At 36.6% G+C, this 13,480-nt stretch overlaps 1 protein-coding gene across 2 annotated transcripts; it reads left to right on the plus strand.

Annotated features, from left to right (window-relative positions):
• Positions 1–8,075: 8,075 nt before the first annotated feature.
• On the plus strand, positions 8,076–13,159 carry LOC115992147 (14-3-3 protein 9-like). Of its 2 annotated transcripts, none has more exons than XM_031116225.1 (7): positions 8,076–8,388; positions 8,503–8,821; positions 8,945–9,032; positions 10,420–10,529; positions 10,652–10,800; positions 12,621–12,676; positions 12,790–13,159. In XM_031116225.1, exons 1-7 carry the CDS (start codon positions 8,316–8,318, stop codon positions 12,790–12,792), a joined length of 798 nt encoding a protein of 265 aa, XP_030972085.1. In that variant the 5' UTR covers positions 8,076–8,315; the 3' UTR covers positions 12,793–13,159. The 2 variants fall into 2 exon arrangements, with proteins under 2 accessions (XP_030972085.1, XP_030972084.1); XM_031116224.1 differs by having other exon boundaries at positions 8,079–8,388; positions 12,618–12,676.
• Positions 13,160–13,480: the final 321 nt, after the last annotated feature.

Below are 13,480 nucleotides of genomic sequence, written 5' to 3' on the forward strand. Positions count from 1 at the left end.
AGCATGTGAAGAAGTGCGACCAATGCCAAAGATTTAAGCCAAACATTCACCAACCAGGGGGAGTCCTTAATTCTCTATCTAGCTCTTGGCCATTTGCTCAATAGGGAATAAGAGATGGTTACTGGTTGGTATGGATTACTTCACTAAATGGGTTGAAGTTGAACCATTGGCAAATATCAAGGACGTGGATACCAAGAGATTTTTTTGGAAAAATACTATCACTCGGTTTGGGATCCCTCATACTCTCATCTCAAATAATGGTCTTCAATTTGATAATAAGGCCTTCAAGAGGTACTGTTGTGACCTAGGAATTACGAATAGGTATTTCACCCTGACTTATTCACAGGGGAATGGACAGGCCGAGGTTATCAATAAGGTCATAGTGAATGGACTCAAGAAGAGATTAGATAAAGTAAAGGGAAAATGGGAGGAAGAACTGTTACACGTCCTTTGGACATATTGGACCACACCTCGCAAGTTAACAGGGGAGACATTCTTTTCAATGACTTATGGAGCTAAGGCTGTTATTCCTCTAGAGATTAGATTCCCAACACTGAGAACAAGTTCTTTCACTCTGAGCAACAATGATGGGTTGTTAGGGAAGAGCTTAGACCTAATTGAAGAGCGAAGAGAAACTACCATGGTCCAACTGGCGTATTATCAACACAAGCTCAAGTAAGGGTATGACGCCAACGTGAAGCTAAGGCTATTAGTGTCTGGAGACTTGGTATTAAGAAAGGTTTTGGGTACTGCAAAGTTAGGGCCCAACTAAGAAGGGCTATATCGCATCACTTCGGTAGCTGGAATAGGTGCATATTATCTTAAAGATCTAAATGAAAAAGTTGTACCACGCCCCTGGAATGTAAATAACCTACGAAAGTATTATTATTAATGAAAGTCATTATTGCCATGTTTCTATTACAATACGTGTTGTATCTCTTATTTTTCTAAGTATCAAACAGAATTTTGGTCATGCTTGGATCCTCAGACTGCATACCTTAGGTAAATTGATATTGTAAGTTCATTCTACTAAGTGTTAAACAGAACCTTAATTATGCCTGGTCTTTCAGACCACATGCTTTGGGTAAATTAATATTTCAATTCATTCTACTAAGTGTTAAACAAAACTTTAGTTATACCTGGTCCCTCGGATCACATACTTTGAGTAAATTAATACTTCACATCATTCTACTAAGTGTTAAACAGAACCTTAGTTATGTCTGGTCTCTCGGACCACATACTTTGGGTAAATTAATACTTCAGTTCATTCTACTAAGTGTTAAACAGAATTTTAGTTATGTCTGGTCCCTCGGACCACATACTCTGAGTAAATTAATACTTCACATCATTTTTCTAAGTATCAAATAGAATCTTGGTCATACTTGGATCCTCGGACCACATACCTTGGGTAAATTGATATTATTAGTTCATTCTACTAAGTGTTAAACAGAACTTTAGTTATGCCTGGTCCCTCGGACCACATACTCTAGGTAAATTAATACTTCACATCATTTTTCTAAGTATCAAACAGAACCTTCGTCATGCCTGGATCCTTAGACCACATACCTTGGGTAAATTGATATTGTAAGTTCATTCTACTAAGTGTTAAATAGAACCTTAGTTATGCCTAGTCTCTTGGACGATATGTTTTGAGTAAATTAGTACTTCAGTTTATTCTACTAAGTGTTAAACAGAACCTTAGTTATGCTTGGTTTCTCGGACCACATGCTTTGGGTAAATTAATACTTCAATTTAGTTTACTAAGTGTTAAATAGAACCTTGAACATGTCTGGTTCCTCAAACCGCATGCTTTGGATAAATTAACACTCTCTTGTATTTTTCTACCTCCCTTCCCCCCGTAGTTGCACAGTTTTTAGTACTAATACATAGCCATTTCTTTTCAATGTTTATATGCATTTAATTTATTTGAATTAGCAACAATTCATTATTGTTAGCTTTTTTTAGAATCTGGGTGTTCATCCTTAAAGGCATCATTGATCTCAAGTCTCATCAGAAGGCAAACTGATAACTACACCAATCACAGATAAATATTGTAAAGAAATTAAAGATTTATGAAGCAAAAACTGGTATCTTTTCATTAAACAAAGGAAAAGGAGTACATTATAAACGGTGGCCAACTGCCACAACAAAAAAGAAAAAGTACAAAAAAAAGGAAAAGGAAAAGATCCTAAAGATACGCCTTGGTCCGGGAAAGGTCATCATTGGGATCAGCTGCCTTGGACTTGGACTCAGCATCCTTGGCCTTGGAGACAGCACCTTTGACCGTAAGAGCAGCCTTGGTACCTTTAGCCTCTAGCAGGGACTTAACCTCCTTGCCCTTACCCTTGTCCTCAAGCCAAGGACCATCCTAGCCAACCTCCTTGCCCTTGGCCACCTCAACCTCCTAACCTTGGTTACCAACCTTGCCATGCCCTTTGGTGACTTCAATAGGAGGTAGAGAGGCCTGGCTGGTGGAGAGTTACTGAGAAAGGGGAAGGGCAAGAGCAGCGGGAGAAGAGAGCGCCGCTGGAACTTCTCGGATGTCCTTCGGGTAGAATACATTCTCAACATTCCTCCACTCGGAGGTAGTAGGGACTCCTGCTTGGTTAAGTGCCTTCGCTCACACCTCTTTACAATAGTCTTTGCACACCTCCACCAGCTCCTCTACCAGTCGAATTTCAATTTCCTGCACCCCACGGTCATAGGATGCCTGCTTCGAAGCCTCAGCAGCTTCCTTGGCCCTCCAAATTGCTTCCTTCCCCTTCTGCAAATCTGTCTTCAACTTCAGGACCAGCTGCTTCAGGATGGCCAACTCTATCTCAATATGATAGAGCTTTTTGCGTTGGTCTTCAGCTTAGTCCTAGGCATTTTGTAGACCGACCTTAGCACTCCTCCACGCCTTCTCCTCGGCTATTAGCTAGGTAGTAAGCTCTTGATTCTTTTGGTTGGCAGTGCCTAAGGCCTTGTCAATCTTAGTACGAAGATTGGCCTTAACCTTAGCTTTATTCCGGGCATCCTTAACCCATTCCTCAGCCACGGAGACCTCCTGGATAGCTTACACATAAGCAACAAAGGAGTATGTTAAAAAATAAAAAAATAAAAAGTGAAGAGAGAAGAAAGGGAACCACTCTTGGTAAAGTATGCCAAGGAGCTCACCAGGGCTAGGTTCCTCTTCAGGGACAGGAAAAGCTCTAATTGCCTCATATGCTTCAAGGCATCCATTTCCTTGGGAAGAAGGGGATGATGCTTTAGAGCCTTGGCCACATGGTAGGAGTGGCCTTTCTAGAACTCTCTGATGGAGGAGTTCTAAGGCAGTGCCACGCCATCCAACTCCAATCGGAGATTCCAAGTTGGATGGCGCACGTCGGCCGAGTGCTCGGCCTCCTTACTTTCCACCGAGAAGGCTCGTCGTCTGTCTTTGGCTATTTTTTACTGCTTGTGGTCCTTCGGTGGAACCACCTCCCCCTCCTCGGTCTCCTTTTCCTTTCTTTTCTTCTTTAGGTTGGGGATAAGGAGTAGGCCGATTATAGGAGGAGAAGGGGGAGGGCGAAAAGCAGGGAGGGGCTGGAGACCCTAGGGCATCCGTAGATGCTGACTCCTTCTTCCTCCCTAAGAGGAGATCCTTTAAGCCTTTTCTTTGGTTCAAGGCCATTTCTTCTTCCTCGTCCTTCGAAATATCGTCTTTACGCACGATTACAAGGCTGAAGGGGCATACACCAGAAACTCTGTCAAGCTCGTCTTTAGAGTTCGAGACTTGAACCATCTGTTCTCCTTGTTCCTTTCTTTCGTCCTCAAGATGAAATTGATCTATCTTGACCTCAAGTGACAGGCAAGATGAGGTTGTTTCTTCTCTTAGAAGCACTACCTCACGGGGAGAACGGTGGAGGGGTAGCTCAACTAGCGGGAGGTTTTCTAGGGCAAGAAAACCAGGCTCGGAAATGTCAATCCGCTCTAGCTGAGGATCACCTGCCCTTATTACATGGCCCACGTCCTAGAATTGAGTTGACAGGGGCTCGAAGTCAAGTATGAGGTGAACGGCTCTTAATTGCCTGTCTTTACTCATGAACACTTTTGACCTTAGCACCCTATTAAGACCGGCAAAGTTAACGAGGTTGCAATTAGGACCTACGTATCTTTTATCTGCAAAAACATTCGAGAAGCAAAAACACTGTTAGGATAATAAAGCCTTCCATCAGAAGTAAACATAATGCTAAAAGAAAAAGGATAGTGGTGAAATTGCCAGACTAATGCCCATGTAAAGAGAAAAAAGGGAAACCTAAATCTAAGGCACCCCTCTTGGCTCTCTCTCCTGGACTGGGTAGTGAAGACCGTCGTGTCATTCCCCTAAGGCTATCAAGAAGTCATCTTTCATACCCTTATTAGACTTAGGGGGGCACAAGATGAGCCTGACAAATTAGGATCTAGACTTAAGATAATACCCTGCATCTCCGAGCAGGTGGCACTCATACATCCAGACGACGTCGTGCCAAGTGAGGTTTAGCCCCATGTGCTCGTTGAGAGCATCTACCCTACCCATAATCCTAAAGAGGTTGGGCGCACATTGATGGGGGCACAATCTATGGGCGATTAAGTAGTCTCGGGTTACCCTACCTATGGGAAGGGTCATCCCCTCTTCAATGAAGACGATTATGGGAATGACCACCTCCCCCTCCTCCCTATGGGTAAGCACTTGATCCAGAGCACAATATCGTAGGGAAACTCCCTAAGGAATGTGGTACCTAGCCTTAAAACCCTCCATACCGGTGGGAGAATCTACAAGGTGTTTAAACGTACCCATCTAAGCAGGCTAAGGGGAAGTGAGGGAAATGTTTTTAAAAAGGGAGTGAAGGTTAGAAGGCTGAGGAGTTTGGCCAAGAAGAAAAGAACTTTGGAATGTGAACGAAAATAAAAATAGGTGACACTTCAGGAGCTTCTTAAGAGTTGGAAGATTTGGGAAGTCTTGAAAGCCTGAGAGTCTTAAGAGTTTGTAGATTTGTAAAGTGGAAAAAATAAACCCACCAGGCACCTTATATAGGAGGAGGAATTGAGTGGGAGTTATCTTGCTCAAAATTTGAGGAGAAATGGCAGCCATAAAATCTACATCTCATCGTAAGATGTAGGGAACAAAGCACTGTTTGGAGCATTTAATGAGACATCGCGGGCTCCGAAGTGTCAAGAACAATTACGGGACACGCGGAGTGACATTCTCACATGTGGAAATCAAAGAAACATATGGAATTAATTATCCAAAGTCAAAACCCCATTTTTCTCCTCGGATAGGAAGGAAAAAACCGGAGTTTTAAGGGGCTATTGTAGGGATAAGGGGCCTAAGAATATATGTTGGGCCTTGGGTCTTGTCTGAGGATGCTTATTGGTCCTAGGATAGATAAACAGTAATGAAGATGTAAAACTCAGAACTTCATGAGTAAGCTATAACTGAGAAGGCTTGGGAAGGTAGGCCGAGAAGGAGTATCTCCTCGGCTATGTGAAGTAGAGGTTAGAAGGTGTGTTCCATCATCTAAAGTGACATTTCAGGAACTTCTATTGATAAGGATGTGCATCATGAATGTACAGGACAAATGGGAGCTGTGAAATGTCATATCTAAGAAAAAACTGCTGCCACCGCATTGAATGCTTTGTAGCTAATTTTCTGGCCGCATTAATGAAGAAATGATATCTAAACAATACTTTTTAACCTTACAGCTACTCCCAAAGATTTCAGAAAGGTATTGATGGGATAAGGATCAATACCAGCAATCTAATGTACACGTAAATGGTGAAGATGAAAGAAAGCAGAGAGTATAAAATAGAAGGAAGACCCAGATGGAAGAGGATCGGAAAATTGAGAAAGAAATACTAGAGCAATAAGAGCTGTACTTGTAATTAACTTCAAGAAATATATATATAAGAACTGATCTCCTTGGATTGTGCCGAGAACTATTTTCTTTAGAGAAAACTAGTTTCTCTTTACCTTATTGTTATTTGGATCCACTATAATTGCTACCCAACTCATTATAACCTAGTTATTCAACCAATTCTCTACAAATTCATTGTATTAGGCTCTTTGGGCCTAGATCCTTTTAACTTTTGGGCTTAGGACCCAAATTGTGTCCTTACAATATTTGTTTACTCAACTTTTTTTTCCCCATTAGATTGAATATATTTTGTGTATTTGTTTAAGTTGATTTCCTTAATTTTAATCCAATTTAGAGAATTTTTACGGATTGTCAATTGATTTTTTTTTTTTTTTTAAATAATGTTAGTTTGATTGTTTAGAAAATATATAAGAAATTGGGCTTTCATGTCTAATTAACTAAGAAATTAATTTTTGAGTCCAAAAATATATAGTCAATATTTTAAAAAAAATAGATATAATTTTTTTGGTCTTATCTTCTTCTCCTACAATTTATGATGAAAATCTTTTTTTTTTTCTTTGGATTTCCTCTTCAGATGCCATTTATTTTTTAGATTTAGATTTCAATTTCACGCTTCCACAAATTTATAAATGAAAACAACTTCTTATTTGTTCTTATCAACTATTGCTTTTCACTAATTTTTAGATAAATATAACAACAATTTTTTAGATATGTGCTAATGGTATCTTACCAAATCTTAAAGTTAAAAAATTAGAAAGAAAAAAAAGAAAACATGCATAGTTAGGAAGAGTTAGACATGTGCATGAGTTGGAGAGTTATAACTTATATCTATTTTATTATTGAGATAAAACTAATCTTTATTGTGATTTTTTCCTCTTCACACATGGTTATTTATTTATTTTTTTCCTTTTCCTTTTTACATGAATAGGAGTTACATACACATTGGAATGTATATACACATCCAAGTCTACTTGGTAACCCCATAAAGTCATTTATTTATTTATTAAAAAAAAAATTCATTACCCGATTTTTTCCCCTTGATAACTCAAGTCTTTTTCCTATAGAGATAGATCGATTAGAGAGAAACATTCATGGCTAGGACTCTCTTAAATTATCAAGATAGGATTATGGATGCCATTTACGTGAATTGAAAAATTATTATGATTGTTATTATTTTTTGAGATTATCTATTAGATGAAATTATTATGATTATTATTATTTCTTGAGATTAACTATTAGATGAAGAATTTTGAATCCTAATTAAGTTAGGATTTCTAATTTATATATTGAGATTTTTTTTAGTGTATTCTTATATATTCCTACCACAAGTTTTTTTTTTTTTTTTTTAATGATAGAAAGTAGAAATGATACTTATTATTCTAATAAATTCTCTCCCCCATTATCAATAATTCTCCTTCTCTCATAATTTCTATGTTGCTTAGAAATTTAACTCTCTTTTTGTTTTTGTTTTTGTTTTTTTTTTCTTTTATTACTTAGGCAATTTGATGTTTGTGAATTCCATAGTACAATACCTTATCAAACCTACCATCCACACAATTGCAAGTATGTATTTCTTTTCTTTGTTTTTGTGCGTTGTTGTTGTTGTTGTTGTTTTTTTTTTTTTTTTTTTTTTTTTTTTCGTGAAGGTTTTCTTATGAGTCATAAAGGCAATTTTAAATCCATGAAATCCATTATATAAACCCATATAAATATTTACACTTTATCTATTTATTATTTAAGAATTATCAAATTTTGTATTCCCTCCTACAAGGGTTTCATCTTTTTATTTCAGTTGATTTGTACTGGTGTTATGTTTATATGTGCTATATTACATTTTTATTTTTGTTCAAAGTGTTAAAATCTACTTTAAAAGTTCAAAATTTTAATTTAATTATATTATTGAAATAATTATTTTTTTAATTTACATATACTTTTCTATTAAGCCATGCATCATATCACTAATTAAAATTAAAAAGTGAGAGTAGTAAAAAAAAAAAATTATGGGATAAAATGGGGTAATTGCAAAAAAAAAAAAACCAAAGAAAAACAAATTTGTAGCTTAAAATTCCAACATGATGGATGAATATTGAATACTGGCCCATCCCTCCACCATTTAAAACATTCCCACCTAACCTCACCCGCTTCTTCAACTCCCGTCAACAACACCTCCCAATCATAATTCAAGAAACTGGAAGTGATACTCCACCTCTAAGAAGCACGCGTGCGCGTGGGGGCAGTGAACAATGAGGTCTCTGTTGCTCTGTCCCCGCGCGCACCTTGTTTTCTTTCTCAAGTTTTAAAGTCCCATCTGCTTCAATCGGTCCACCACCACCTCCACCACCACTCTTCAATCTTCATTACTCTCAATTTCATTTACTTTTCAAAATATAGTGCTAGTGCGTAAGAGTGATAGTGAGAGACTACAGAGGTTTCTTTCCCATGGCGTCCACCAAAGAAAGAGAGAACCACGTCTACATGGCTAAGCTTGCCGAGCAAGCTGAGCGCTACGACGGTCTTGTTTTAACACTCTCTCTCAAAGCTTAGCCATTATGATTATACTCTGTTGAGCTTTTAAACTCAAGGTTTTTTAAACTTATCTTATTTCACTTTGAAAAAATGAATGCAGATATGGTGGAACAGATGAAGAAAAGGGTGACGAAGAGCGCTGAACCCGGCATGGAACTGAGCGTGGAAGAGAGGAACCTGTTCTCCGTTGCGTACAAGAACATGGTGGGAGCTCGCAGAGCCTCGTGGAGGATCCTATCCTCGCTCGAGCAGAAGGAAGAATCGAAAGGGAACGATCAGAACCTGAAGCGGATCAAGGAGTATAGGCACAAGGTCGAGTCCGAGCTCTCTGACATTTGCGTCGACATCATCTCCCTCATCGACGATCATCTCATCCCGGCTTGCTCCACCGGAGAGTCCACCGTCTTTTTCAACAAAATGTCAGTGGATTAGGGTTTTTACTTTTTATTAAGGGTTTATGGTTTTATTTTTTTAAATGTTTTATTTATTTATTTATTTTGATGAGTTATTTTTTAAAATGTTTGTTTGGGGTGTGGTTGTAGGAAAGGGGATTATTATCGGTATTTGGCGGAGTTTAAGGCTGGTGATGAGAAGAAAGAGATTGCTGATCTGTCAATGAAAGCTTACCAGGTAGGTAATTATGTTGTTTTGGTATTGTATGCTATTGGTTTTGAGTTTGAGTTTGTTAAAAGTAATTATTCAATACTTTATAGTGGGGTTATACTAATTAAATTCATGGTGACATAAAAAAAAGAGAGTACCACGTGAAGAAGGAGAGAAATTATTAGGTTCATCGGGAGGATTGCTGAAGTGATCCTCTCAATCAATGAAATAATGCTACTTATGCAAACGTATGAGATAGATTCCTAATCAGCACAAGAATTGAAAATAAAAATCCAGTAGGTGATATCACATTTACATAAATAGCAGCATTTTATTGGTTAGAAGGACCAAGAGGACCACTTTAGTAATTCTCCCAGTAAACACAATAATTTCTCCGTAAAGGGAGTGATGGGGTGCATTTTGTGAGTACTTAATAATTTAGAAACTGCTAAAGTTACTACAATTTTAGTACATGAGTTTTACAAATTGAGTTAGGCTTGGGTCTGATGCATCTAGCGCGTACATTGGACCTGTTGGAATGATGACATGTGGTCAAAAAGGGACATGTGTCACCATCGTAATGGGCCCAATGCTTTGCCATTACAAATTATTGTGAAAATTAATGTGATTGGTGAATTTCAAAAAAATAATAATTGAATGTCAGAATTACTATATAAGATTGGTGACACATTAGTTTGTATAACAATGTGGTAAAATTTGAAGTATTTTTTAACAGAAATAATTTCCCCTTTTTGTTTGTTTGTTAAGAGTACTTAAGAGAGTGTAGAGAAAAGAAAAGAAATCGAAGCTAAGAATTCTGGATTTCTCTTTATATAGAATCAAACGGAGGATTAGTGTTTTGATTTTAATGGGTGTCTGAAATTGCAAATGCAAAAAAAAATTCAATTGTCTGGTCTGTTATTTAAATATGGGTGTTGTCTTGTCTAAGACAAGCTCTTGTTGGATTGGAATGAGCTGTAGCTAAAGTTCTACATTGAAACATTATGATGTTATCAAGTTAATAATAATGAGTAGTTTCTAAGCCAGACTTGGTTATTGATTGTGTTAGGATGATGGGTATTTTCTGCATTTCTTGACATGGTAGACTGTGTAGCAGTTTTACTTGTGCATTGTGCCCATTTGATGTTATTTGTTGACTTAAGAGATCATGCTGTTTGTTGAATTTCTTTTTTACTACTTATGACCTTTCATATAATATTCAAATTTTGCTTTTGACCCTTGTCATTTATATATCGACTGTTGGGTGCTGAGAAAAGTAGAGAGATCTTCAAAGGGTTGTACTAGTTTAGTGGACATAAACTATCAGCTTGTGTAGAATGCTATTTTGGTTTTCCAACTTTATTCATTTGAGTTGGTTCAATCTGTACACTTACTTGTGTATTTCTTTTTGCAGGCAGCTTCTACTACAGCAGAAGCTGAATTACCTCCTACACATCCCATCAGACTGGGTTTGGCCTTGAATTTCTCTGTATTTCATTATGAAATTATGAACTCTCCTGAAAGGTATGCATATCCTTTCCTTTTTTGATATTTATTTATTGGTAAATTACTTTGTTTTTGTTTAGAGAGAGAGGGAGAAAGAGGGAGATGATTTACTTGTTCTTGCATGTTAATTTTTATCCCAGGGCTTGTTACCTGGCAAAGCAAGCCTTTGATGAAGCTATCTCGGAGTTGGATACTTTGAACGAGGAATCTTACAAAGACAGCACTTTAATTATGCAGCTCTTGAGGGATAACCTCACATTGTGGACTTCTGACATCCCAGAGAATGAAGGTAACTTATAGATCTTTGTAGGATAAATCAATCTTGCCTAGAATTTTACTCTTGATAAAACTTTAGTGACAACCATTAAATTATTTCAGTTAACATCAGTTGGGTAAATGAATCAGTCTATATATGTTAATGTGACAAAGAGGCTGGGTTTTGTCTATCATTTTTTAGTTTCCATGACTTGAATATTTATGTTAAACAGATCTACCAATTTTTTAGTTGAACAGTAGTGACATTGTCTGGAGGTAATGCAAGTCTTGGAGTCCAATTGAATATGAGATCTCAAGAAGGTACAAAATGTTTAAAAAATGGAAGAAAGGAAAGTAGCCTTTTAGATTCAGATTCAAAAAACATGCATTACAGGTCCTATAAAATTAATCAAAGAGGGTCTTTTTAAGGAAAGTAATAATTAGATTATAGTTTAGAGAAGGACCAGAGAGGAGGTTTTTTTTGGGGGGGGGAGATGGTAGCAGTTTTACAAGCGATGATAATTTCTTTGATGTCTTTTTAGAGCAGATTGAGGTGGATTTTTTGCTCCCAACCTGTGTTTGAAACATGTTCATTGTGTTAGGTAAAAAATGTCAGGTTTTGACCCTTTAATCTATTATTATAGTTTTCATCTCTATCATATCGTTAATTTCAGCTTTTAGTGGACAATATAAGTACAATATCCCAAATTTTATTATATGCTTGGAAAACATGACATATCAGCATAGTTGTTCTGTTTTATTAGTGGATTATGTACCAAAGCCACTTAATATAATTATTTTGCTCGGACAGAACTAGTGGATTATGTACATATAATTATTATGTACCAAGCATTGAGTCCATTTTAGGAAGTCCACAATACTTCTTGTTGTATTTGTTGGTGTGACATGTTGAATACCATGTCTAAAGAGTATGCCTTTCAAGTTGGGTTGGGATTATGCTTGATAGGTCTCATCTAGAGGTAATTAGTGCCCCCCCCCTGCGTTTTTGGAGGCTGATTTCTAGACTTGAATACTTTGCATTGGGTATCATCCAAAATGAGTATATTGGATTAGTCTTATTTTGTCATGGAGAGCTGATCAGTTATGTTTGAAAAATGATCAGGTTGGTTGGTTTATTTGTTATTTTGGTCTCAGTTGTTTTTTGGGGGGAATTTGTCGGTTGAGGAAAACCGAGAGAGTTGAAAAAAGTAACATGTATTTGAAAAAAGCTAATCTTTATTCCATAAATTTTTAAAAAATGACATAAGATATTTTTGCTGTATTCCTGGATTTTAGAATGATTTTTGGAACCATTCATCTACAAGGAATGAATTTGGGTTATGCATATTGCATGAAATAGATGATTGATTTGGATACTTAGATGAATAATCTCATAATTCTGTCAATATCTTGTGGAACTGTGATTTGAACTTGGTCTCTCTCTCTCTCTCTCTCCCCTTTTTGTTCCAAATCCTCTATTGTCTGTTCTGTTTTCTCTCCTGTCAGGTCCTTTCATGTGACCTTCGTGAAAAGATCAAATATTAGTGGGTTCAGTTAATGTGTGCGCACATATTAACTATTTATTTTGAAAATTTTTTTATAGAGAATTGAAAAAGGTGTGAAAATAATTAATTACTTTTTTCTTTTTCTATAAAAAATTTGTTATAATGGTTTACTAATATTTGTCCTAAGGTACACGTCAGTAAAACTCAATATTAGTTATTGGATTTACTAATACATTAGTAAAAAATTAATAGTTTTATATATATATAATTTAATGAAAAAAAAAAAACTGGACATATCTGCTAGTTTTGGCTGAGTTGGTATTTTCTATTGTTTTTGGTATTGCAGCAGAAGAAGGCCAAAAGCAGGACATATCTGCCAAAGTAGGTGCAGGTGAAGATGCAGAGGTAGCTTTATTTACTTATTTGACAACTGTTTTGTTATATTTTTGAAATTTTTTTTGGGTAAATTTTTTTTTTTTTTTTTAACTCTATTTGTTTATAAATTTATTTTTTGGCAGTGAACTGTAGCCGTCCAAGATCTATGCCCGGAGTTTGAGTAATGTTGTTTGGGTGTTTTTGACATACATGTGGGTGAAAAAGTGTGTTAAAATGTATATAAAGTTGTTTAAAATGTGTGTTAAAATTTGCTCTCCAAACAGGGTCCTACTAAAGTGCTAAAGTCTTGGGCGCATTTACTCTCTGGCTGCTCTGTGTCACAAGGGAAATTTTAGTTCTATCACTCTTTTATTGTTGTGGGGTTTTATCTTCATGATTGTTGTTTTTCTTTGGATTGTCAGCTTGTTGGCTTAATCTGAAGGATTTTAAAGGTTTCTTTAGGCCTATGGTGTGTCGCCATATATCTATATATACCATTCTTTTCCTGGGCTACAACACGTTTAAAATTACAATAATGAGCCTATGGTGTCTAAAATATTCTCATATACCAAAAATACTTCAATTTCCGTCATAATCAACACGCTATATCAAAATCCATGCAAATCCTATTGCCTTTGAATTTTGACAAGTACTTGTGTAAGAAGAAACCGTGTGATGCATAATGAATTTGGTTGTCCAGGGTAGGCTTTCGGCTATTGGCAAATATCTAGGTTCGTCGGCAAGACATTTTAGATTGTCTGTCAATTCGTATTTTATATGCAAGATATTAGACCCGGGCACGTAACTTGTTTCAACTCAAAGTATATAAACATG

Source organism: Quercus lobata, chromosome 5, assembly GCF_001633185.2.
Source record: "Quercus lobata isolate SW786 chromosome 5, ValleyOak3.0 Primary Assembly, whole genome shotgun sequence".
Taxonomy (NCBI): domain Eukaryota; kingdom Viridiplantae; phylum Streptophyta; class Magnoliopsida; order Fagales; family Fagaceae; genus Quercus; species Quercus lobata.